This window comes from Hirsutella rhossiliensis, assembly GCF_020360975.1.
Source record: "Hirsutella rhossiliensis strain HR02 chromosome Unknown scaffold00007, whole genome shotgun sequence".
Classification (NCBI taxonomy): Eukaryota; Fungi; Ascomycota; class Sordariomycetes; order Hypocreales; family Ophiocordycipitaceae; genus Hirsutella; species Hirsutella rhossiliensis.
The window spans coordinates 3,465,010-3,489,659 of NW_025408673.1; the positions used below are offsets into that span (position 1 = coordinate 3,465,010).

Sequence of the window (24,650 nt, forward strand, 5' to 3'; positions counted from 1 at the left end):
TTACCTCGCTCTACGACCGTACCTGCCGAGGCGCTATCTCTGCCGCCAACAAGCGGCCCGGCTGCGGCCGGAGTTGTGGCGGGGATCTCGGCCCTGCTGGCCGGCCGGGACTGGATGGCTCGCGGCGAGTGCTGGCTTCCGATCGAGACTACGGCCGAGCTAGTCCCGCTTGACGGCGGCGAAGGGCCGGCGGCCCTCCAAGTCGGTTGTGGCCGAATATCCCGCGGAACGTCCGAACTTCTCGTCGGCGGCGGCGAGGCCCGGCGGCCTCCACCGTCGGCAGAGGCCGGATTTCCCTCGGTGCGCGCTGGCTTTTCCTGAGGCCGAGACGGCGCTAGGCCCGCCTTGCGGCAGCCGGCGCCCTGCCGCCGTCGGTGTCGACAGAGCCTGGATATCCCGCGGCGCGTCCGAACTTCTCGTCGGCGGCGAAGGGCCGGCGGCCCTCCATGTCGGCTGTGGCCGAATGTCCCGCGGAACGTCCGAACTTCTCGTCGGCGGCGGCGAGGACCGGCGGCCTCTACTGTCGGCAGAGGCCGGATTTCTCTTGGTGCGCGCTGGCTTTTCCCTGAGGCCGAGACGGCGCTGGGCACGCCTTGCGGCAGCCAGTGCCCTGCCGCCCTCGGTGTCGGCGGCAGCCAAGTTGCCGCCGCGCTTGGTGTCGGCCGAGGCTGGATATCCCGCGGCATGACTCGGCCTGCGCTGATCCTCCATCTCCCTAGTCCTGGCGGTCTTCCCCGCCCTCGCCTCGGAGGCGCCTCCCTTGACGCCTCTTCTTGCTCTCTCCGAGGGGCGCCGCTAGCAAGTGCCGGCGCTGCTGTGGTCGGCTGGAACTCTGGTCCTGTGTACGGCGCTGCGCAGGCTTCTGGCGCCGGGCTTGCCCCGTCCCCCGCTCCGGACTGGTCCCTTCCGTTGGCTGGCTTCATTGCGACACCGGTCTACCAAAGCCCCCACGGACGTCTTGTCTTCCTCTTTTGCACCTGCCCTCTTTGGCCCTGCCTACTTATGGTGCCACTAGGCCCCTGGCGTAAATCCTCGTAAGTGTAATAACAGCGTATAAATCCTTGCCTCGATTATTCGCCCTGCACTTATCTTGCTGACTGGCACCCTCTTGCGCATATAGGATCCTCTACAAAAGTCTATATATCTTACTCGTAGCTCTCTACTATGTCTATATGCGTGCTGCTGCTCTTTGCATTATACCGGCGCCGCCTTTCTATTAAGCCCGCCCGCCATTGCCTGCTGCCATATGCGATAGGCTAGACGGCCTCGGCCGATCCTTATATGTACGTCGCCGCGACGGCTTCTTCTTGCCTATGCTTTGCATGCTACGCTTTTCCTTCTTGTCATCCAGCTCTTATCAGTCAAAGCTTCCGTATGCCCCTAGACACTTGCCCGCTGAAGTTTAAAACCATGTCTTACACGTGTTGCGAATAGGGCTGCCTGCTTCTCCTCGAATATAGCTTCGCGCGTCCTGCTTGTCTTAAAACTCTCAACATCTTACTAGACCGCCTTTTAAAGTTCTCCCTTCTCTTATTGCACTCTCCTCTATACGCATCTTATAACCCTCTTTTACAAAGGCTCCTTATATAACCTACCACTAACGCCATGTTGCGTCTTTGTTTAGAATCCTTTGACTTCTCTTACACACCATCGCCACTGGCCCTTCTCTTTTACACTAAACTTCCCACCCGGCCCTTGCCGATACGCCCATGAAGAGGGCGCGCTTGCTGCAGCAGCAGAATTCGCCGCCTTCCTCGTCTTCGGACACCGTCAGCTCCGCCGCCCCTCCTCCTCTCCCCGCCGGCCGCTTCTTCGTCTCGACCGAGCGGCGTCCCGCCCGTTCCGCTCCGGCAGCCAAGCCGGGTTCCCCTCTTGACTCTATTGTCGCGAGCACCTCCGACCCGCCCGCTCGACCTATCCGCTATCGCATGCAGAAATGAGCTGCCTACTATAAACCTATCGCTCTCTTACGCCTCTTGCCTTTACTAAAATAAACCGTTCTCCTCTCGAGATGCTATTCCTAACGAAACTTATCGCTGCAAAATTACCATTACTCTACACATTACAACGTTTATCTCTTTTTGAAACAACAACTTTAGCTTGCGACCTATTTCTTACGATAGTGCCTGCCTCTATTTGTTCTCCGTGACCTTGTTTATGTCCTGCGCGTTATGCCTTGTCCCTTTTACTTTCCTTCCCTCCTCTCCCTAGCTCCCTAGCTTGCCTTTGCCTTGCATCCCTTCTTGTGCACCTTCCAGTCCTCCTTTTGGTGCCTGCTGCAGTACGCCACCGTCAGGCATCGGCTGCACCTCCTCGCCCCGCCATCTCTCCACAAACCCGGCAGACCTTCCTCTGTGCTCTGCGCATCCTGCCCTTGCATTTGCGTCGCGCCCTTGTTTCCGCCCGCCTGCCCCGCCTCTGCCATCTTGTCCTGCATTTCCTGCCTCGTCCTAATTTCGCATCCTTCTTTGCCGCAGAACGACGACACGACCACGAGCACAAACGGCCTCTCTGCGTGTAGGTACGATATCGGGCTCTGTAGAATCTCCTTTGCGAGTCCGCCGCAGCTCTCGCAGCGCACCCCTGCTGCCTTCCGACACGCTGCCTCGTGCTCCCGTAGGATCGGCCTTATCCACTGTAGGAACAGTGCACTGGCTGCGTGGTTCGGCCTCGCCTGGCTACCTGCGTCACGAGCGTCTTCGGGATGCTATGCTTGTACTTCAGCTCCGTGGCCCCGAATTCGCACCAGAACTCCACGGAAACGTTGCAAGTGGCCATGCTGTAGTTGTTTTCCTAACTGCTCGATCGGTAGCTAGGGTAGACGCTTCTGCTCTTGTTCTCCTATTCGTGCCTTGGCGCCCCTCTTATGCTCCCTTCCTCTCGCTTACCCCGCAATCGTCATCACCGCTTTACTTGCCTTCTTGCTTTTTCTGCCTCTTCCCCGCGGCGGGATGGTGCCCGAATGGCCGCTTTCTTTACCTACCTTTTTTGCATGTTTTAGTTCCTAGCGCTACCGCCTGCTTGCGTTCTTTCTCTCACCCTGTCTTTGTCTTGTTTGTCTCTCCAATCTTCGGCCTTCGTTCCTCAAGGCTCTTTGCGCAACCCATGAAGGGTTGCCTTACCTGTCTCTGATTCGTCGCCTGCCGCCCTCTGATTCGTCGGTTGCCGCCCTCTGATTCGTCGGTTGCCGGTGTCTTTCCTCTGATTCGTCAGCTGCCGCCATCTGATTCGTCGGCTTGCTCTCCTCTTATTGGTCTGAAAATACATCGCACTCGTCCTCGTCGCCCCCTTCGCCCGTCCTCCTGGCCCTTGCTTGACCTATACTCCTTTTACGTCGGTAGCTACCGCTAGCCTAGAGTCGGCCGGCCTGTCTCTCTTCCTCTTGGCTGTACTGTATATGTGTGCGAAAATGTAAATCTCCGCCTTTTTGCGGTTCGGCTATATTGGGCACGCACCCGTCCATGTCCGTTAACTACTCTTCGGATTTTTGATCTTGTTTCCATCTACCTACGTTGCGCCTTCCCATACCTCCGATGATATCTTCGCCCCCTGATTATGTGCTAGGATAGTCGTCCTAAGGGCAGGATCTCCTCCGCTGCGAGCGAGACGCCTACGCCGCCCGCGTTACCCGCTGAGCCAGTCGGCCGCCTCCCGCGTTGTCTGCCTGCTAAGCTCCTCTAGCCGGGCCTGCGCTGCCGTCATCTCCTCGGGCACCCGGTTCCCCACCAGGTCCCGCTCCCGCACCTCCGATACGAGCATGATGCCGTCGAGCGTCGGGCACCGCGACAGCTGCACGTACAGGCTGTACGGGTCGCACGGCGACGGCACCGCCCGCCCCTCGACCGTCGTCATCCTCGCCCCCCGCAGCTCCAGCGCCACGCGCTCCAGCGTCCCGCCCTGCACCTTGTAGTCTGTGCAGGCGAAGGCCGCCGCGCACGGCAGGCCCTCCGGCTGACGTCGTTGCGCTGCCACGGCCGCTTCCGCTGCGCCGTGATCTTGACGCTGATGGGCGTCAGCAGGATCGTCCCGCCGGCATCCCGACGAAGTGGAAGCCCTGGTCGTCTCCGAGGCCAGCACGATGCCCGCCGGCGGACCGAAGTGCATCGTCAGCTCCGCCGACACCCGGTGGCCGGGGAAGGCCCGGTCGGGGATGACGTCTACCGCCGTGTACCCGGCGCCGTTCACTAGCTTCAGCCCCTGGTGCGTGTTCTGGTTCACGACGACCGGCATGCCGGGCACGAAGACGAAGACGGCCGGCACCGGCGTCGCGCTATCGTCGCCCTGGCCCAGCATTAGCAACGCCTCCTCCTCCGTCGGCAGGCCCTCCCTCCACTTGTGCTCGGACAGGAAGACGCGCGCCGCCGTCCGCCGCCGCGCCCGGAACGCGAGCGCCGCCTCTAGGTTGAGGTTCCAGCGGTTCCGGTTGAGCGGCGTGACCACCGTCAGGCCCGTCTCCCACGGGATCCGCCTGCCCGGCCGGTGGCACCTCGAGTTGAGCGGCTCTAGGTCCGACCGGTCCTGCTTCCCCCGGCGGATGCGCCCGAGCAGCCGCCGCAGCTCCGGGTCGCCGGCGGCCCGCATCTGCTCGTCTAGCATGACGACCGTCGTGAACCGCCGCCACAGCGCGTGCGCCTTGTCGTGCTGCCGCCGCTGCTCGGCCGCGAACGCCCCGTCCTCGTCCCACGCCACCGCCGCGCTCGGCAGCAGGATCGACCGCTCCTGCACCGGCCGGAACTGGTGGAAGTCGCCGCAGAAGATCACCACCGGGATGCCGCCGAAGTCTCGCGCCGACCCCCGCAGCCTGCACAGCTGCTCGTTGGCGGCGTGCAGCGTCCGCGCCCCGAGCATGCTGACCTCGTCGATCACCAACACCTCCTTCTCCTGCCAGTCCATCCGCGACCGGCCGTCGACGAAGCGCTCGCCCTGGCCCGGCAGCCGTACGCCGTCTACGTCCTCGTCGCCCTCCCGCCTGGCCGCCCTGACCGACCGTAAGGCCGCAGGCCGAGTGTAGTGTGATGCCGTTGATCCGTGCTGCCGCCGTCCCCGACGTCGCCGTAACCAGCAGCCGGCTCGATAGGTCCCTCCGGGCGAGCAGCTCGACGAGCGCCTCAATGACGCGCGACTTGCCGGTGCCGCCCTCGCCGCCGATGAACAGGCAGAGCTGAGCGCTGCCGTCGCCGCCTGCTTCGTCGCCCTGCCGGATTCGGTCGAGCTGCCGACACACGATTACGAGGGCGATGGCCTGCTTCTCGTTGAGCGTGAGCTGCCCCGCCAGCTCCCTGCCGGCGGCGACGAACGAGCTCGACGGGCCGAGCCGCACGCGCATCCCCGCCGCCGTGCCAGCGTCTACGTCGCCGTCGGCCGCCGTTACGTCCATGTCGTCCTCGCCGAAGCCCCCCATCACCCCGCGAAGAGCCGCGCCGCGGTCGGCCCCGACGCCCGCCGCCGCCCCGCCGCCCTGGATGCCTTGGATGGCTCGCTCCCGCTCCCGCGCCGCGCTCCTCTGCTGCGACTTAATGGCCCGCACCTCTTCTTGCCGTGGCAGCGCCGCCCCCGAGAGCTCCGAGCCCGGTAGGTTCACCCGCCTGCCTGCCCTCTCCTCCGCCACTACCGTCGCCGCGAGCTCGGCCGCCGACCCGAGCGCCGACTGCTGGAACCGGCAGAGCTGCTGCGTCATCGCTAGCAGCTCCGTTGACTGCGCCGTGACTTGTCCCGCGCCGGCGGCGTTCCGGACGACGTCGATGAGCCGCGCCGCGTCGCCCGCCCCGCCGGCGCGGTACGCCTCCTCGCCCCCCTCGGCCGCCCCCCTTCCTTCGTCGCCGGCCTGCGGCGCCGTCATACCGCCCTCCTCGGCCGTGGCGGCCCACTGCTTGGCGTCGCGCTTCGCGTCCTCCGCCGACCGCCGGAGGAGCTGCACATTGTCTGCGAGCCGCGCGACCCTCGGCGCCAGCGACCCCCGCGCGCGCGCCCAGATGTCGTTGATGTCGCCTGCCTCCTCGCCGAGGAAGGACTCCCACGGCACGAATAGGGCCAGGTGCTGTACCGCCGCCCTAGGCGCTGTTAGCCGATGCCCCTAGCCGCGCTGCCTTCCCCTTGGGCGCTCCCCGTCTTATGGTGCGCACCTTCGGTGGCACGACTCGTCGTCTCCCTCGCTAAACTCCTTGCTGAGGTATCCGTCGAGGCATACGGTCGCCCCGCTACCCGGCCGCCTAAGCGCCTGCACCCAGCCCTTCCCGACGCCCAGCTCTCCGCGAAGGGTACCTCGCCCCAGCCCGTCCCACCGTCGGCGCCGCGGCCGTTTCGCTTTAGCCTTACGAGCGATGCGTAGTCATAAAGGCAGAGGCCCCGTAGGAGCTCGCCCCTGTGCCGGTAGGCCTCGACGAGGGGGATCCTCGGGCCGGCCTCCTCGACGACGACCGTCTCGTCCGGCGCGTCGCCCGTCGCCTCCGCGCCGCTCGCCCGTCGGAGGTGCCGCCACCGGCGGAAGACGGCCCAGTAGAGCTGGTTCGCGTTCACGTACGCCCACGCCGAGCCGCTGCTAAATTCTGCCGGGTACCCTAGGAGGTGCGCGATCACCTCGACCTGCGACAGCGGCCGCTCCGTAAATACTCGGTTCGCCGCCTTGAGCAGGAACGTTCTCGTCTTGTTCCCCCCTATGGGGTCCGCCGCCGTCGCCACCCCTTCGGCCCCGCCCCTCGGCCGGCGTCGCGGTCGGCGCCACTTCCGTTGCCCTCTCCGTCGGCTCTAGCGCGGAAGGAACTCGGCCGCGGCGGCCACACGCTTCCACACGGGGTCCTCTACCTTCGTCGCATAGTTGGTAATGTAGTAGATTAGGGCCATGGTCTTGCGCTGCGTCGCGATGAACGAGATGTCGTGGTTGTGCCGTAGTCCTACTGCCATCGCCCGGTTCCACCGGTTCACCATGCTATGCGTCCGCCGGATCTCGAGCACCCCGTCCGCCGTCAGTGCCGTCCTCTCCACCAGCCTCCACGGCGCCTTGAACCGGCAGAGGTCCCCCTTCCGCGCCCTCGCGCCGAGCGAGTATTTTACGCAGGTCGCGCTATGCGTGTGGATCTGCGTCGCGCCGGCGCAGAAGTTGGCCTCCTCGTCGAAGGTGTCCGTGAAGCGCGCGACGTCGTCGAGCCGCGACGATATGTCCGCCGTTGCCGACCGCTCCGCCTGCACGGCGCAGTAACCTTCTGCGTCTAGCTCCTATAGCCTCGGGTCAGCTCGGGGCCCTTCGGCCTGCTACGGATGGGGGATATCATCTTAAGGCGGCCGCCTTACCTCGGAGAAGACGCTATCTACGTAGCGGACGATGCGCTCCCGGTACGCCGCCTGCTCCTCCGTATCGGAGCCGCCGAGCGCCTCGCCAAGGCCCGCGTTGCCCCTTAGCCAGAGGAGCCCGTGGATGTGGAGAGCGCCTCGCTCGTTGGTCTCGACCGCCCCGTAGTACGCGCCGACGTGCCCGAACACCGACTCCTCCCCGACGTTGACGTAGTGCTCGAAGAAGAGCGTCATCTCCCGGTGAAAGAAGATGGCCGAGCTCATCGGGTCCGATATGGCCAGCCGCGTCCGCTTATACGCGGTCCCCAGGTCTCTTAGGAAGGCCTCGGCCTCGTCGGGGTCGCGGCCGCGGTGCGCCGCCAGCCGTAACTTTACCAGGTTCGTGATGTCGTTCGGGTTCAGCGTGAACCATATGGCCGGCACCCCGTGCCTTATGATGAGGGAGAGTATCTTCTTCCGCATACTAAGCCGGCTCTCCCTCGACATCGGCTGCCGGTAGCCGAACACGGAGAGGGACCGGATGAGCTCCTTTACCCCGTCGTCGCTAGTCTTGCCCGTGGCCTCGAGCTCGACCCTGGCCGCCTCGAGCCTCTGCGCCGTTAACGACTTTAGCAGGCCCTCGACCCTTGCGAAGTTCTTCCTCGCGACGCCTAGCATGCTGGCCTGGCGGTTCCTAGACCGCACGCCCATGTTAAAGACGAGGAAGGCGAAGATAGGGTGCGTCGCGAACCGGCCGCCGTGGCGCCGCAGCACGACGTCGGCCCATGCTTGGAGCTTCATGTTCCGCGTCGACATAAGGCCCTCCGCGACCCGCTCCGCCTGCGTACCCTGGTTCCCGACGCTAGGGCACGCGCTCTCTCCTGTGGCGTCCTCGTCGGCGAGCCTCGGCCCGCCCAAGCCAAAGGGGAACAGGGTCGGAAAGGCCTTTGCGAAGAACGAGGCGTCCGCCGAGTCGGCGAAATCATCGCCGCGCCGCACCTGTATGTACGGCTCGCCGTCGCCGCCATCGCCCGCCGCCCCTCGGGCCGCGGTCCCTACCCACGTCCTCGGGCCGGCGCGCGCTCCCTCGGGCCTGACGGCGTCGCGGGCGAAGCAAATCTTCTCGGCGTCTGCCACATCCGGCGCCCCGTCCAACGGGAACATGCCGGAAGACGTCACCTCGTTGATTACGACCCCGTCCTCTTCAGGCCTAGCGCCGTCCCTGTCATCGTGTAAGTCGTCCTCGCATGTGACCCCGACGTCGCGGCTCCCCTCGGCGGGGTCCCGCCCCTGCCTTAGCATCGCGAGGATCTCCTCGATCTCGGCCGCTCCCCCTTCGTCCATGGCCCGCTCCGACGGTGGCACTACCTGCGCCGTCCGCGTCCTCTCCCGCGCCGACGGCTCGTTTCGCTCTAGCCGCTCGCACACCACCGGCGGCACCCCGTGCGGCGGCGCCCCCCAGCTGGCCATCTCCGCCGTGTCGATCTCGACCTCGCCGTAGAGCGGATTGTTCTCTTTAAGCCAGGCTAGCGCCCTCTCGACCGCCGACCGCCTTACCGACAGCAGGCTCGATAGTGTTACGGCCAGGCACATACGAGCCTTGACGGCTATAAAGATGTATTGGCACTATGAACAAAGACTCAAAGCTAAGGAGCAAGAAAGGAAGACTAGACTACACGACCGAGCGGGCCCTTATATAGACACGAGGTCGCGCGTGGGCACGTGATGCTGCTTGGGCACGTGACACTGGTGAGGTGCTGCGCTGGCGGCTCTACGCTGGCGCCCAGGGTCGTGACAGATAGGTCCCGCGGCCCAGGTCTCTCGGCGCCCTGCCACGAGACGTGGATCTCGTCCATGACCCGCAGCAGCGGGTGTGGCAGCACGTTAGCGGCGAGGCCCTGCACGTCGTTTGGGAACACGGTAATGTGGCCCTTGACATGCCTCGGGTACCTTACGCTCTGCCGATGGCCGCCAGGGATGCTATACTTCGTCACGAAGCCGTAGCACGAGTTGAGCGAGATGAGCTTCTCCTCGAGCGGCGTAAGGTCCTTCAGCTCGTCGGGGTGCGCGTGCTCGCAGCCGAGACGCCCGTGGAGATGCATGGCCGGCGACGCCCCCTCGCGCCCGGCCCATCGCGCGCACTCTGCGCAGACCGGCACCGGCCTGCCCTCCGGGAAGCAGGTTTGGCACCCGAACGGGGACCGCCCGCCTCCCGCAACGCTGCTCCGCGACCACCCCTCCCACGCCGTCTCCCTCAGCTCCCCCTTGGCCCGCTTCCGGTAGCATAGCGTGCAGGTCGCGATCGGCAGCGTGCCTGCGTCGTGGAACGCCCGGTAGAACCTCCGCACCGTCCTCACCTGCCTCTCGCGCGGCACCGGCGCGCACCACGTCTGTTCGTTGGCCAGCCTCTCGCCCGCCTCGAACTCCTCGTCGAGGTGCCGTAGCGCGCTGGCTAGGTCCTCGGCCTGCAGCTCCCTTCGTCTTGGCATCTTGTCACCCACCCTGGCGCGTTTCCGCCCGGCCTGCCCACTACCAAGATGGCGTTTCCTCTTCTGCTCTTCTCTCGCCTGCCGTCTTATCGCCGCTCTGCCTGCGTCCTGTTAGCTATCGCCGCCATACACCTTCACCTCGCTCTACGGCCGTACCTGCCGGTGCGCTATCTCTGCCGCTAACAGGCGGCCCGGCTGCGGCGGGAGTTGTGGTAGAAGCCTCGGCCCTGCTGGCCGGCCGGGACTGGATGGCTCGCGGCGAGTGCTGGCTTCCGGCCGAGACTACGGCCGGGCTAGTCCCGCTCGACGGCGGCGAAGGCCCGGCGGCCCTCCATGTCGGCTGGGGCCGGATATCCTGCGGAGACATCCGGTTTCCGGCCAAGGCTGAACCTAAACCTATCCCGCTCGACGGCGGTGAAGGGCCGGCGGCCTTCCATGTCGGCTGTGGCCGAATGTTCCGCGGAACGTCCGAACTTCTCGTCGCCGGCGGCGAAGACCCGGCGGCCCTCCATATCGGTTGGGACCGGATATCCTGCGGAGCCCCCGGGCTTCCGGCCAAGGCTGAAACAAGCGGCCCGGCTGCGGCGGGAGTTGTGGCAGAAGCCTCGGCCCTGCTGGCCGGCCGGGACTGGATGGCTCGCGGCGGGTGCTGGCTTCCGGCCAAGGCTGAAGCCAAGCCTATCCCGCTCGACGGCGGTGAAGGACCGGCGGCCCTGCATGTCGGCTGTGGCCGAGGGGAGCCCCCCGGCTTCCGGCCAATGCTGAAACAAGCGGCCCGGCTGCGGCGGGAGTTGTGGCAAGAGCCTCGGCCCTACTGGCCGGCCAGGACTGGATGGCTCGGGGCGACGGGCCGGCGGCTCTCCTCTGGGGCCGGGCATCCTGCGGAGCCCCGCCTTCCGGCCAAGGCTGAAGCCAAACCTATCCTGCTCGACGGCGGTGAAGGAGCGGCGGCCTCCATGTCGGCTGAGGCCGAATGTCCCGCGGGCGACCGAACTTCGTCGCCGGCGGCCAAGGCCCGGCGGCCCTCCATGTCGGCTGGGGCCGGGTATCCTGCGGAGCCCCTGGCTTCCGGCCGAGGCTGCAGCTAAACCTATCCCGTTTGACGGCAGTGAAGGACCGGCGGCCTCCATGTCGGCTGGGGCCGAATGTCCCGTGGAGCGTCCGAACTTCTCGTCAGCGGCGGCGAAGGCCCGGCGGCCTCTGCCGACGGCAGAGGCCGGATTTCTCTCGGTGCGCGCTGGCTTTTCCCTGAGGCCGAGACGGCGCTGGGCCGGCCCAGCGGCAGCCACTGCCCCGCCGCACTCGGTGTCGGCTGAGGCTGGATATCCCGTGGCGCGACTCGGCCTGCGCTGATCCTCCATTTCCCTAGTCCTGGCGGTCTTCCCGCCCTCGCCTCGGAGGCGCGAGAGGCGCCGCGACCGAGTGCCGGCGCTGCTGTGATCGGCCGGATCTCTGGTCCTGTGTACGGCGCTGCTCGGGCTTCTGGCGCCGGGCTTACCCTGTCACCCGCTCCGGACTGGGCCCTCCCGTTAGCTGGCTTCATCGCGACACCGGTCTACCGAGGCCCCCGCGGACCTCTTGTCTTCCTCTCTTGCGCTGCCTCTTCGGCCCCGCCTACTTGCGGTGCTACTGGGCCCCCGGCGTTGATCCTCGTAAGTGTAATAACGGCGTATAAGTCCTTGCCTCGACCATTCGTCCTGCACTTGTCTTGCTGACTGGCACCCCTCCTGTGGGTGCAACTGGCACCCCTCCTGTGGGTGCAACTGGCACCCCTCCTGTGGGTGCAGGATCCTCTAGGAAAGTCTATATATCTTATATCTTACTCGTAGCTCTCTAGTACGTCTACAGGCGTGCCGCTGCTCTTTACATTATACCGGCGCCGCCTTGCTATCGAGCCCCCCCGCCATTGCCCGCCGCTAAAGGCGGCGGGCTATACGGCCTCGGCCGGTCCTTACGTGTAGGTCGCCGAGACGGCCTCTTCTTGCCTGTGCTTTGCATGGTACACTTTCCTTCTTGTCATCTAGGTCTTGTCGGTCAAAGCCTCAGTACGCCCCTAGACGCTCGCCTGCTGAATTTTGAACCCATGTCTTACACGTGTTGCGAATAAGTCTGCCTCCTTCTCCTCGAACATAGCCTCGCGCGTCCTGCTTGTCTTAAAACCCTCTACGTCTTACTAGACCGCCTTTCGAGGTTTCCTCTTCTCCTCTTGTCGCATTTTTCTATACGCATCTTATAGACCTCCTTTATATAGGCTCCTTATCTTAGCCTACCGCTAACGCTACGTTGCGTCTTCGTTTAGGATCCTTTGACTTCTCTTATACACCACGGCCACCAGCCCTTCCCTACTACACTAAACTCTTAAGACGGCATATTGGTAGGGAGCACTCCTGCCCCTATTCCTCGCCGCTTCTAGCTTCGCTCCGGCAACGTTGCTCTTCCACCACACGGCCTCGCCATGTCTTCGTCTCCGTCGGCGGACAGCTCTGCCCCGCACCTCCGCAAGCCCCTTGCCACTAGCAAGGGCGCGGGCGGCGACATGTCCATGATGTTCTTCGCCCAGCCCGACTGCCCCGCGAGGTTTGCCCACCAAGACGAGCACCGCATCAGGGGCCTTAACGCCGAGGCCATCGCCCGAGTCCTCCTGCCGGTGCCCTCGTGGCTGCTAGAGTCGGAGTATGCACCCCTCCGGGCCGAGGGCGACGATCTAGGGCCCTCCCTCTTCTTTAGTCTAAACCTCTCCATCTACGGCCAGCCGGTCGTCGATACCGACTGGTCCGAGCAGTGGTTCTTTATGAGCGGCCGCGTTCACCCCTACGCCCTCTCCTGGGAGGTGGAGCGCCGCGACGGCCTCGAGGCCGGCCCGGACGATGCTATTCTCACACCGTGCCCGCCCTTATCGTCCGCGACCAAGGTTACCAGCCGTGCGCCCCCTCCCCAAATTGTAATGCGCCTCCTCACCCACCGCCCCGCTGACTTTGCCCCCTAGCGTCCTGCCGCGCTCCTTGGCCTCTAGCGGCCAGTTCCCGTCTACGCCTCCCGTTGTCTCCTTCCATGGCGTCGTAGCCGGGCCCGGCCTCGACCTCCTGCGTCGAGACTTCCTGCCCGGTCTCGGGCCCGACCAGCTCCGCTGCTGCGGCTTCGTCCGGCTCACGACCTACATCGCCCCTGGCCTGCCGGACAGGATTCCATTCAAGGGCTACCACCCCTTCGAGGTCTTTGTTATCTTTCCCGTCTACGTTAACCCTTGGGCCGTGCTATGCAAGAAAATCGCCGAAAAGTCTAACTCTTCCTTCCTGCCCGGCGTCCCCTTTACCTGCACCGGAAAGGTCGTCGGCCTTCTCGACCACCGCGTTATGCTCTCCCCCCCGGGCTCGGAGCGCGATTACGTCTTTATCATCGTCCCGGACAGCTGGACCTTTGTCGATAGGCCCTCGGCCGCCGCCGCCGCCTCGGCTTCCCCTCGCTACGCCCCTTAGGCGCCAGACCCCATCCGCCTCCTCTGCCTTCGATTCCGTCCGCGCCGCCTTGTACTCCGTTGCCGCGCCGGCCTCGGCCACGTCGGGGCCCCCTTCCTCGGCCTCGGCCCCGACCGCCCCCGACCCCGTCACGCCGCCGCCTAAGCGCTCCCACCCGGCCCTTGCCGATACGCCCATGAAGAGGGCGCGCTTACTACAGCTGCAGCATTCGCCGCCTTCTTCGTCTTCGGACACCGTCGGTCCCGCCGCCCCCTCCTCCTGTCCCCCGCCAGCCGCTTCTTCGTCTCGACTGGACGGCATCCCGCCCGCTCCCGCTCCGGCCCCCCCGCCTTCCCTTCTCGACTCTATCGTCGCGAGCACCTCCGACCCGCCCGCTCGCCCTCTCCGCTATCGCATGCAGAAATAAGCTGCCTACTATAAACCAATCGCTCTCTTACGCCTCCTGCCTTTACTAAAATGGAACGGGATACTATTCCTAACACAGCTTGTCGCTGCAAAATTACTATTACTCTACGCATTGCCACGTTTCTCCCTTTATTAAAGGACAGTTTTGGCTTGCGAACCCGTTTCTTACAACACTGCCTGCCTCTAGACGTTCTCCGTGACCTCGTTAATGTCCCATGCGTTGCGCCTCGCCCCTTCTCTTTCCCTTCCTTCCCATTCCCTTCTCTCTCCTTGCCAGCTTGCCGCCGCACCTCTCAGTTGCGTTTAGCGGCGACGGGGGCCCTGTAGTTGCGCCTCGCAAAGGGGCGTCTTTGTTATCTTACATTCCGTTCCTTAGTTGTGCAAGTCATAGGGACGAGGGTCGCCGAAATCGGCGGTTGGTTCTACAAAGGCCGTTGCGGCGTGTGAGGCTGGCCTTAAGGCCGCCTCGACGGCGTTGCTTGCTTCCCCTAGCTCCCTAGCTTGCCTTTGGCTTGCATCCCTTCTTGTGTACCTTCCAGTCCTCCTTTTGGTGTTGCCTGCTGCAATACGCGACCGCCAGGCATCGGCTGCACCTCCTCGCCCCGCCATCTCTCCACAAACCCGGCAGACCTTCCTCTGTGCTCTGTGCATCCTGCCCTTGCATTTGCTTTGCGCCCATGCTTCCGTCCGCCTGCCCCGCCTCTGCCATCGTGTCCTGCATTTCCTGCCTCGCCCTTATTTCGCATCCTTCTTGACCGCAGAATGACGACACGACCACGAGCACAAACGGCCTCTGCATGTAGGTACGATATCGGGCTCTGTAGAATGTCCTTTGCGACTTCGCCGCAACTCGCAGCGCGCCCTGCTGCCTTCCGACACGCCGCCTCGTGCTCCCGTAGGATCGGCCTTATCCACTGTAGGAACAGTGCGCTGGCTTCGTGGTTCGGCCTCGCCTGGCCTACCTGCGTCACGAGCGTCTTCGGGATGCTATGCTTGTACTTGAGCCCGTGGCCCGAATTCGCACCAGAACTCCACGGAAACGTTGCAAGTGGCCATGCTGTAGTTGTTTTCCTAACTGCTCGATCGGTAGCTAGGGTAGACGCTTCTGCTCTCCTATTCGTGCCTTGGTGCCTCTCTTATACTCCCCTCTCTCTACCCCGCAACCGTTATCATCGCTGTATTTGCCTTCTTGCTTTTTCTCCTCTTCCCGCTGCGGATGGTGCCCGAATGGCCGATTTATTTGCCTACCTTCTTGCATGCATTAGTTCCTGGCGCTACCGCCTGCTTGCGTTCTTTGCTCTCGCCCTCTGTCTTCGTCTTGTTTGTCTCAATCCTCAGTCTTCGTTCCTCAAGGCTTTTTGCGCAACCCATGAGGGGTTGCCTTACCTGTGCCTTGAGGAACGAAAGGACTTCATTAGCGCGCGGGGAAAAAAGGCCCCAGACTGCTTCACCCCCACATCCTCCGCCTCTGATTGGCTGATTTGCCTTGAGGAACGAAAGGACTTATGCCTTGAGGAACGAGGAACGAGTGACGAAAGGTTCTTAGGGTTCCTCCCCGGGGAGAAAAAAAATTCGCCATGCCTTGAGGAACGAGGAACGAGTGACGAAAGGTTCTTAGGGTTCCTCCCCGGGGAGAAAAAAAATGCCTTGAGGAACGAAAGGACTTATGCCCCACCCGCGGACCTTCCCCTATGCCCCACCCGCGGACCTTCCCCCCAAAATCCGCGTGCCTGATTGGTCAGCTTTTCGTTGGCTCTCGCCCGCCGGCGTTCCGTAAAATCTGCCTCTTTTGACTTAGCCGCCTCGTTCTCAACCCGATTGGGCTGAAAATAGCCTCTTTCGTTTTGGCCTCCTTGCTCACGTCAGCCGTTCCCGCGGTCAGCCGTTCCCGCGGCGTCCGACGACGTCGTGCCTACCAAGCCTTCCCTCTCTTGCCTCGCGGCGTCCAAGTCGTCGCCGAGCCAGCACAGCGCCTCCCGAACGCTTCTGTCGCTTAGTTCCTCCAGTCTCGCCTGTGCGGCGGTCATCTCCCCGGGGACCCGGTTTCCCACCAGGTCCCTCTCCCGCACCTTCGACACGAGCATGATGCCGTCCAGCGTCGGGCACCGCGATAGCTGCACGTACAGGCTGTACGGGTCGCACTGCGACGGGACGGCGCGTCCGCCGACGTTGGTCGTCCTCGTCCCCCGCAGCTCGAGCGCCACGCGCTCCAGCGTCCCCCCCTGCACTTTGTAATCGGTGCACGCGAAGGCGGCGGCGCACGGCAGGCCCTTGCGGCTGACGTCGTTCTGCTGCCACGGTCGCTTCCGCTGACGCTGGACCCTGACGCTCATGGGCGTCAGCAGGATGGTGCCGGCCGGCATCCCGACGAAGTGGAAGTCCTGGTCGTCTCCGACCCCAGTATGATCGCCGCCGGCGGCCCGAAGTGGATCGTCATGTCGGCCGAGATCCGATGCCCCGGGTACGCCTTGTCGATGATGACCTCCGCCGCCGTGTAGCCGGCGCCGTTCACCAGCTTCAGCCCCTGGTGAGTGTTGTGGTTCACGACGACCGGCATCCCCGGCACGAACATGAAGACGGCCGGCACCGGGATCGCGCTGTCGTCGCCCTGGTTCAGCATCGTGATGGCCTCTTCCTCGGTCGGCAGGCCGTCCTTCCACTTGTGTTCGGAGAGGAAGATGCGCACCGTCGACCGCTGCTGGATCTGGAACGCCAGGCTCGCCTCCATGTTGAGGTTCCACCGGTTCCTGTTGAGCGGCGTCACCACCGTGATGCCCGTTTCCCACGGGATCCGCCTGCCTTCCCGGTGGCACCTCGAGTTGAGGAGATCCAGGTCCGCGTGGTCCTGCACGCCCCGTCGGATCCGCCGCAGGAGCCCCTGCAGCTCCGGGTCGCCGGCGGCGCGCATCTGCTCGTCCAGCATGACGACGGTCGTGAACCGCCTCCACAGCGCGTGCGCCCTGTCGTGCTGGTGGCGCTGCTCGGCCCTGAACGAGCTGTCCTCGTCCCACGAGACGGCGGCGCTCGGCAGCAGGATCGACCGCTCCTGGACCGGGCGGAACTGGTGGAAGTCCCCGCAGAAGAGGACGATGGGGATGCCGCCGAAGTCCCGCCGCGATCCCCGGAGCTGGCAGAGCCGCTCGTTGACGGCGTGCAGCGTCCGCGCGCCGAGCATGCTCACCTCGTCGATGACGAGCACGTCTGTCCCGCCAGTCCATCCGGGACTGGCCGTTGACGAACCGCTCCGCCTGCTTCGGCAGCCGCACGCCGTCGACGTTCCTCGCCGTGTTCTCGCCCGGCCCTTGGTCCTGGTGAAGCCGCAGGCGGAGTGGATGGTGATGCCGTTGACCGCGCGGCGGCGGTCCCCGACGTCGCCGTGACCAGCAGGCGACTCGAGATACCCTTGGCGGCGAAGAGGCCCACGAGTGCTTCGATGACGCGCGACTTGCCGGTGCCGCCCTCGCCGCCGACGAACTGGCAGAGCTGGCTGACGTCGCCTCCGTCTCTTTCCCGCATCGAGTCCAGGTGGCGGCATATTATCGAGAAGGCGATCGCCTGTTTCTTGTTCAGCGTCAACCGTGTTCTTAAGCCTTCCCAGCCTCGACGAAGGAGGTCGACGGGCCGAGGCGGATTTCCATGCCGGCCTGCGCGTTACCTGCCGTCTCCTCGGCTGCCGCTCCCGTCATCTGCACGTCTTCCTCCCGAAGCCGGTCAGCACGCTCCGCGCCGCTGCGCCGCGATCGGTGCCGTGGGCCGGGGCCATGCTTTGTATGCCCTGGATCATCTTCACCCTCTCCTGGAGGCGCAAGTCTGCTGCGACTTGATGGCCCTGACCTGATCCTGCGGCGGCACGGCGGCCCCGGAGAACACCTGGCCGGGCATGTTGATGTACCTCCCACCCCGTTCGGTCACCATGGTGGCCTGGAGCTCGGCCGTCGAGGCTAGTGCGGATTGTTGGAAGCGGCAGAGCTGCTGCATCATTCCCGAAAGCTCCTGCGATCCCGCCGTGATCTGGTTCGCCCCGGCCGCGCTTCGCACGACGTCAATCAGTCGCGTCGCCATTCCGACGTCGTCCGACTGGTACGCCGATGCCGCCTCGTGATCCGCTTGGCCCTGGCCCTGCCCTCCCTCCCCGTCGCCGGACGAGGCTGCCCATTGCTTGGCGTCTCGCTTGGCGTCCTCGGCGGAACGCCTGAGCAATTGAACGTTGTCGACGAGGCACGAGGTTCTCGGCGGAAGCTGCTCCCGCGCGCGCCTCCATATGTCGTTGATGTCGCCTCGCTCCTCGCTAAGAAAGGCCTCCCACGGGGTGAACAGTGCAAGATGCTGCACGGCTGCCCTATAACGAACAGAACGGTTTAGTTGCGACGCGTTGCGATCCCTTTCAACCGCCCGTTTACCGTGCTTACCTGCGATGGCATGATCCTCGTCGTCCTCTTCAAAATCCTTGCTTAGGTACCCGTCAAGGCAGACGACGGCATGCTTCCCCGGCCGCCTCAATACCTGCACCCAGTCTTTACCCGCCACCCAGCCGCTCTCGAACGCCACCTCTCCCCAGGCACCGGAACACCCGTCCTTGCCGACGCGTTGGAGCCTGACGAGCGAAACGTAGTCGTATAGGCATAAGCCTCGTAGGACGTTTCCGCGATGATGGTACGCCTCGGCGAAGCTGATCCGTTCGCCCGCTTCTTCCACGACGACCGACTCATCTACGGACACGTCAGCGACCGCGGTGCCGCTCTCCTGTCGAAGGTGTCGCCACCGTCTCGAGACGTGCCAGTAGAGCACCGACACGTTTAGGTACGCCCAGGCGCTGCTGCTCGTGAACTCGCTTGGGTACCCTAGCAGATGGGCGACGACCTCGACTTGGGACAGAGCCCGCTCCGTGAAGACACGGTTCGCCACTCTCATCAGAAACTGCCGTGTCTTGTTCTTGGTTCCATCATCACCGCCCACGACGCCACTTCCGGCGTCCTCCCCGGCCGAGACGACGGGCAGTAGATCCGCGGCGGCGGCGACGCGCTTCCACGTCGGGTCCTCTACCTTGGTCGCGTAGTTCGTGACGTAGTAGACGAGCGCCGTGGTCTTCCGCTGCGTCGCTATGAAGGAGATGTCGTGGTTGTGGCGGAGCCCCACGGCGATGGCCTTATTCCATCGATTCACCATGGGATGCGTCCTACGGATCCGCAGCACGCCGTCCGGCGAGAAGGCCGTCTTCTCCACCAGCTTCCATGGCGCCTTGAAGCGACAGAGGTCGCCCTTTCGTCCCTTGTCGCCCAGGGAGTACTTGACGCATGTCGGACTATGGGTGTGGATCTGCGTCGCGCCGGCGCAGAAGTTGGCTTCCTCTTCGAATGCGGCCGAGAACCGCTCGGCACTGTCCAGCAGGGACGAGACATCGGACGTCACCGAACGCTCCGCGTGGACGGCGCAAAACCCTCCTGGTCCAGGTCCTGCTTTCCGTGTGTCAGCCTGCATCCTCTTGGCCCATGACCGCGACGCCCCGCCCCTTACCTCGCAGAAGACGCTATCGACATAGCGGACGATCCGCTCGCGGTACGCCGCCTGTTCCTCGCCGTGGGCGTCGGCGAGCATCGAGCCCAGGTGCGCGTTCCCGTGTAGCCAGAGCAGCCCGTGGACGTGAAGGGAGCCTCGTTCGTTGGTCTCCACGGCACCGTAATACTGGCTGATGCGCCCGAACACCGACTCCCCCCCTGCATTTACGTAATGCTCGAAGAACAGCGCCATCTCGCGATGGAAGAACATGGCCGAGCTCATCGGGTCGGAGACGGATAGCCGGACCCGTTTGAACGACATATCGAGGCTTCGCAGGAACGCCTCGGCCGCCTCGGGGTCGCGCGTGCGGTACGCTGCCAGCCGGAGCTTCACTGGGTTCGTAATGTCATTTGGGTTGATCGTGAACCAGATCGCGGGCACGCCGTAGCGGACGATGAGCGCCAGGATCTTGTGCCGCATGCTGAGACGGAGCTCTCGGGACATGGGCTGGCGATAACCATACAGCGAAAGGCTCCTGAGGAGCTCCTTCACGGCGTCGTCGGTCGTCTTGCCTGTGCTCTCCAGCTCGGCCCTGGCTGCCGCTAATCCGTCTGCGGTCAGCGACCGTACGATGCGCTCCACGTTGCCGAAGTTCTTCCTCGTCACGCTCAGCATGCTGACTCGACGGTTTCTCGACCGCACGCCCATGTTGAAGGCGAGGAACGCGAAGATGTGGTGCGTCGCGAACCGGCCGCCGTGGCGTCGCAGCACCGTGTCGGCCCACGTCCGAAGGCTCATGTTCCGGGACGACACGAGGTCCTGCGTCCCCACCTCCGGCTCGCGCGTGTTGGCGCCGCCTCTGCCCAGATGTAGGGTCGCTTCATCGACCGATCGCGGCCCTCCGACGCCAAATGGTAACAGCGTGGGGAAGGTCTTTGCAAAGAAGCAGGCCTCGAACGAGTCGGCGAATTCATCCCCACGGCGAATATGAATGTACGGTTCAGAACCATCGGCATGCCCCGGCTGCCCCCTTGCCGAGGATTCGACCCCGTTCTCGGGTCCGTGCCGCCGTCGGCTGCGCCGTCGCGGACGGCATCGCATGCGAAGCGCAATTTGTCGACGTCGGCTACGTCGGGCGGTCCGTCCAGCGCAAACATTCCCGACGAGGTCACCTCGTTGATCGTCTTCGCATCATCACCGGTCTCGCCGTCGCTCTGGCCGTGCGCCTCGTGCGCCTCGTTTGACCCTGGCTCGCCGGCCTCGCGACTCGTCCTGCTTTCCCCTTGGTTCAGCAGAGCGAGGACTTCTTCGATCTCTACCGCCCCCTCGTCGTCCATGGCCCGCTCCGTGGGCGGCACGACGTGCGCCGTCCTCGTCTTCTCCCACGCCGACGGCTCGTTCCGCTCCAGGCGCCCGTACACCAACGGCGGCACCCCGTGGGCCGGGTCTCCCCAACTCTCCATCTCCGCCACGTCGATCTCGATCTCGGCGTAGTGTGGGTTGTTCCTCTTCAACCAGATGAGGGCCCTCTCGACGACACGCCGCCTCACCGACAGCAGACCCGACAAGTCACTCGGTGTCGGCCTTACCGCACCCTGCCACGAGACGTGGATCTCGTCCATTACCCGGAAGAATGGGTGCGGCAGCACCTTCGTCAGCAATTCCTGCACGTTGTTCGGGAACACCGTGATGTGGCCCTTGACGTGCTTGGGATATCTCAACGTCTGCTTCGGGCCGCCTGAGACGTTGTACCTTGTGACGAACCCATAGCACGAGTTCAGCGCGATCAGCTTCTCCTCCACCGGCGTCAGGCCCTTGAGCTCATCCGGGAACATGTGCTCGCAACCGAGGCAGCTATGAAGACGCGCCGCCGGCGACAGCCCGCCGCGCGCCAATTGTCGAAAACACTCCGCGCAGACCGGGACAGATTCACCCTCGCGAAAGCAGCCACGGCACGCAAACGGCGAGCTCCCGCCCTTGCAGATGGGACTTGACCGCCACCGGTCCCATGATATCTCCCTCAGCTCTTCTCTTGCGCGCTTCCGGTAGCATAGCATGCACGTCCGTATCGGCAGCGTGTCTACGTCATGGAATGCCCGATAGAAGCCTCGCACCGTTGATACCCTCCTCTCGTCCGATACTGGTATGCACCAGGTTTGCTCGTTGGATAGCCTCTCCTTGACGGCGAATTCCTCTTCAAGGTAACGTAAGACGCTGGCCAAATCTTCCGCCTGCAGCTCACTCCTCCTCTGCCTCCGATGACCGACTCGGCTACGTTTCGGCGGGAGCTGGTCTCGGTCGGGCTGGCGGATCCGCTTCCTCTGTTCCACGGGCGGCGAAGACGTCGCCGCCGGCTCGACTCGCCTCGGCCGATCCTCTTCTCCCGCCGCTGCCTGGCGTGGTGGCCGTGATGCCAAGCGTCCGGATGACTGTCCATCTCCTGCTTCATCTTCCGTCTCTTTGGGTTGGATTGGCTGAACGAAGGGCTCCTTGGCGGCCGTGGATGAAATCCCGACCGTCATTGCCGGCCAATCCTGCCCTGCCTGGCGTGACGGACGTGGTGATGACCATCCGGATGACTCCGCGTCCCCTACTCCATCTTTCGTCACTTTGGCTTGACTTGGCTGGATGAAGGGCTCCCTGACGACTCTAGGCGAACCCCCAGCAGCACCCGCCAGCCGATCCTGTCCTCCTGGGCCAGTTGAGTGTCCGTCAAGGGGTGGCATATTTCCGGCCGCGTCCCCGATCTCTTTAGGCTGTATGGGTTGGGGTGAGTGCTGGCATGCGTCTTCCGGCCGAAATCTTAGCCTGACAGTCGGTCTTCCCCTCCTATGCTCCCCCGCCACGCCCGCTGCCCGCTCGACAAGACCTCTCAGGGTTATCTGTGCGCCATCGCTCGGTGACCTGGGCCTGACCGTCTCGAAGCCACCCCCAACCGCAACGGACGATTCACCGATGCCTGACCCTTCGTTCCCCCTGACAAAGGCCCCCGGCCTGCCCCGCACGTTTATCGATGCTGAACGTGGCGTTTGCCCCCCCCCCAAGGGGGCCCCATCGCCGCGCGTCGTTTTCTTCCGCGGCCAACCGCCTCTCCGACTTCCCTTAGGCATCGCTCTTTTCACTCCTTCCGCTTGTTCCCTTCGCGAGCCTTCCTCGGACGCCGGCACCGGCTTCGCCTCGATTGGCCGCAGCCCAAGTGCCCCGCCAGCTTGACTCTCATGGCCTAACGCCCGCCTCGGCCCTTCCTTCGTTGCGCTCGGTCTCGCCTCCGCAATGCTCCTCGTTATAGCGACTGCCGCTGGCCCGACGTTAGACCCGCCCTCGTCCGGTGGAGCTATGTGTCCGGCCGCGTCCCCGATCCCTTTGGGCCGGATGGGTTGGGGCGAGTGCCTGCTACGCCCTTCAGCCGAAATCTTATTAAACGTGATGCTTGCCCTCCTCTGAAGTGGCACCATCGACGTGCGGCAGCCTTTTCCCAGCTGACCGCCTCGCCGACTTCGCTGAGGCAACAATCTTTTGAGTGCTTCTGCTGCCCCTCGTGAGTTCCTCGGACGCCGGCGCCTTCTTCGCCTCGATAGGCCGCAACCTAGGTGCCGCGCCCGCTTGACTTTCGTCGCCCGACCCCCGATTCGGCCCTGTGTCCGTTGCGATCATCCTCGCCTCCGCAATGATCCTCGTTGCAGCAGCGGCAGCTCCACTGTCTCCGGTTCACCCTCTCCTACCACCGACCTAACGTCGCCCTAGGATTCTCCCCAAACTTATATTTCCCTTACGGTAAGGGTCTGCGAACAAGCGAGGAATTACGAAGCCTTCGCCCGAGGTGTGATCCAAGGCCACCCCGCTTGCAAGCGATGGCAACCTTATGGTCTCGATACCATGCAGGCAACACGGCAGTACCTGGTCCGGGAGAGGCCCCCCCTCCCCATCTTTTCCCCCTTCTCCCCCTCCTTCCCTACCTTACCGCCATGTGTCTATCCCTACGGACGGCCTTGACCAGCCCTAGCCCAGGCACTGATGCTGCAGCTCTATCTAGCGCGGCCTTCTCCTGGTCGACTCTCCTGGCAGCTCCTATTTGACCGTTGCCAAAGGGCGTCCAATCGGGCATTATACTAAGACATTCTCCTTCCTTGGTATCTCTTACCATCCCCGCCGCGCCGAAACCAGGAATCGCCCTGCCATCCGGCTCCGCTCGCCTAGCACGGTGGTTTTTAGGTCCGTCTTGCCCGACCTTCCCTGTCAACCCTATCCGCGACCTTCCTTATAGCCGCTCTCCGTGCGCTTGTTTATATTATATGATGTTCGGTCGACTTCTTCTACCCCTACTGAAGACGGCATGCTAGTCATCATACGGCAAGGCGAGGAAGGCCGGGACTCGGTTCCGTGTGTCGACCTGGCTTGCTTTATCCCCCTATCTTTCGGCCTTCCAACACGCCCCTTGTGCATGTCCTTCCGCAATAATGTCCCCCTTTATGCATTGGGCCTCTATTCTCCCGGACTTTCCGGGCTTCCTCTAGACCTATCGGCAGACGAGTCTGCCGACAGCCCTGCCGGACTCTTGAGTCCGCGTCACCCTTGGTGCCTGACTGGAGCCCAGCTTCGCGACACCACTGCGTATCCCTTCGACATCTAGGCAAACACTTGCCGTGGCAAAACTCCTCACATTTCCCGGCCAATCTATATCACCCTTGGTTCATTCTACGCACGTTTACGCTCGATCTCCTCCTTACTCCGCTCTTAACGCTAGGCAGCGGTCGTTCTACGGGCGCGACGAGTCTATCGACCTGCCCAGGTGCACGATGTCTTCCTCTCTACATCCTACCGACCTGCCCGCACCGCACCTCCGAAGCCGCTCGATAGCCAAACCGGCGCTGGCGGTGATATGTCCGTGATGCTTTTCGTCCAAACCGACTGCCCCGCCAGGTTTGCCCACCTGGACGAACACCGCATCAAGGGACTTAACGCCGAAGCCATGGCCCGTGTCACGACCCTGCGCGCCAGCGTAGAGACACCAGCGCAGAACCTCACCAGTGTCACGTGCCCAAGCAGCATCACGTGCCCACGTGCGACCTCGTGCTTACCTGAGCGCTGCTGAGGTAACCTCGTGCATATGCACATAAGGGCCAGCTCGGTCGTGTAGTCTAGTCTTTCTTTCTTGCTCCTTAGCTTTGAGTCTTCGTTCATAGTGCCAATACATCTTTATAGCCGTCAAGGCTCGTATGTGCCTGGCCGTAACACTACTCAAAGCTCAATAAGATCGCTTGCCAGCGATTAAGCAAATAGGCACCGAGCTTTCACGTCACACGCGCCTGACGTAAATCCAGCGCATCCGTTCTGACCGTTCCGACCAAGACTCCGACCACCGACCAAGTGATCCTCAAGGCTGAGATCACGTCCGTTCCGACCAAGACTACGCGTGTGTGTAGTCGTCCGACCAACCGTTCCGACCAAGGGATTCGTCCCGTCTGACCTCCGACCGTCCCTGCTCGTGCAGGCATCTGACCGTGATTCCGCGTGGTAT

General features: G+C 63.8%; 7 protein-coding genes across 7 annotated transcripts; 2 read left to right on the forward strand and 5 right to left on the reverse strand.

Moving 5' to 3' along the window:
• Nucleotides 1-159: 159 nt before the first annotated feature.
• On the reverse strand, nucleotides 160-711 carry HRG_07161 (uncharacterized protein; the record flags this gene model as incomplete). The annotated part of the gene is made up of 1 exon (XM_044865632.1): nucleotides 160-711. One exon carries the CDS (start codon nucleotides 709-711, stop codon nucleotides 160-162), a length of 552 nt encoding a protein of 183 aa, XP_044719594.1.
• Nucleotides 712-1,709: 998 nt separating this feature from the next.
• Nucleotides 1,710-1,940, forward strand: HRG_07162 (uncharacterized protein; the record flags this gene model as incomplete). Its single annotated transcript, XM_044865633.1, has 1 exon — nucleotides 1,710-1,940. The coding sequence occupies one exon, from the start codon at nucleotides 1,710-1,712 to the stop codon at nucleotides 1,938-1,940; it is 231 nt and encodes a 76-aa protein (XP_044719595.1).
• A 275-nt stretch (nucleotides 1,941-2,215) lies between these two features.
• HRG_07163 (MYND finger domain-containing protein) lies at nucleotides 2,216-2,778 on the reverse strand (the record flags this gene model as incomplete). The annotated part of the gene is made up of 2 exons (XM_044865634.1): nucleotides 2,216-2,635; nucleotides 2,683-2,778. The coding sequence occupies 2 exons, from the start codon at nucleotides 2,776-2,778 to the stop codon at nucleotides 2,216-2,218; spliced, it is 516 nt and encodes a 171-aa protein (XP_044719596.1).
• An 846-nt stretch (nucleotides 2,779-3,624) lies between these two features.
• On the reverse strand, nucleotides 3,625-9,755 carry HRG_07164 (PIF1-like helicase domain-containing protein; the record flags this gene model as incomplete). Its single annotated transcript, XM_044865635.1, has 7 exons — nucleotides 3,625-4,923; nucleotides 4,988-6,050; nucleotides 6,123-6,217; nucleotides 6,418-6,680; nucleotides 6,750-7,212; nucleotides 7,288-8,892; nucleotides 9,012-9,755. 7 exons carry the CDS (start codon nucleotides 9,753-9,755, stop codon nucleotides 3,625-3,627), a joined length of 5,532 nt encoding a protein of 1,843 aa, XP_044719597.1.
• Nucleotides 9,756-10,048: 293 nt separating this feature from the next.
• Nucleotides 10,049-11,116, reverse strand: HRG_07165 (uncharacterized protein; the record flags this gene model as incomplete). Its single annotated transcript, XM_044865636.1, has 1 exon — nucleotides 10,049-11,116. One exon carries the CDS (start codon nucleotides 11,114-11,116, stop codon nucleotides 10,049-10,051), a length of 1,068 nt encoding a protein of 355 aa, XP_044719598.1.
• Nucleotides 11,117-12,210: 1,094 nt separating this feature from the next.
• HRG_07166 (uncharacterized protein) lies at nucleotides 12,211-13,231 on the forward strand (the record flags this gene model as incomplete). The annotated part of the gene is made up of 3 exons (XM_044865637.1): nucleotides 12,211-12,676; nucleotides 12,742-12,774; nucleotides 12,819-13,231. 3 exons carry the CDS (start codon nucleotides 12,211-12,213, stop codon nucleotides 13,229-13,231), a joined length of 912 nt encoding a protein of 303 aa, XP_044719599.1.
• Nucleotides 13,232-15,498: 2,267 nt separating this feature from the next.
• Nucleotides 15,499-20,967, reverse strand: HRG_07167 (PIF1-like helicase domain-containing protein; the record flags this gene model as incomplete). The annotated part of the gene is made up of 9 exons (XM_044865638.1): nucleotides 15,499-15,958; nucleotides 16,033-16,837; nucleotides 16,903-17,191; nucleotides 17,471-17,924; nucleotides 17,969-17,975; nucleotides 18,046-19,013; nucleotides 19,064-19,089; nucleotides 19,151-20,031; nucleotides 20,091-20,967. The coding sequence occupies 9 exons, from the start codon at nucleotides 20,965-20,967 to the stop codon at nucleotides 15,499-15,501; spliced, it is 4,767 nt and encodes a 1,588-aa protein (XP_044719600.1).
• Between the last annotated feature and the right edge of the window lie 3,683 nt (nucleotides 20,968-24,650).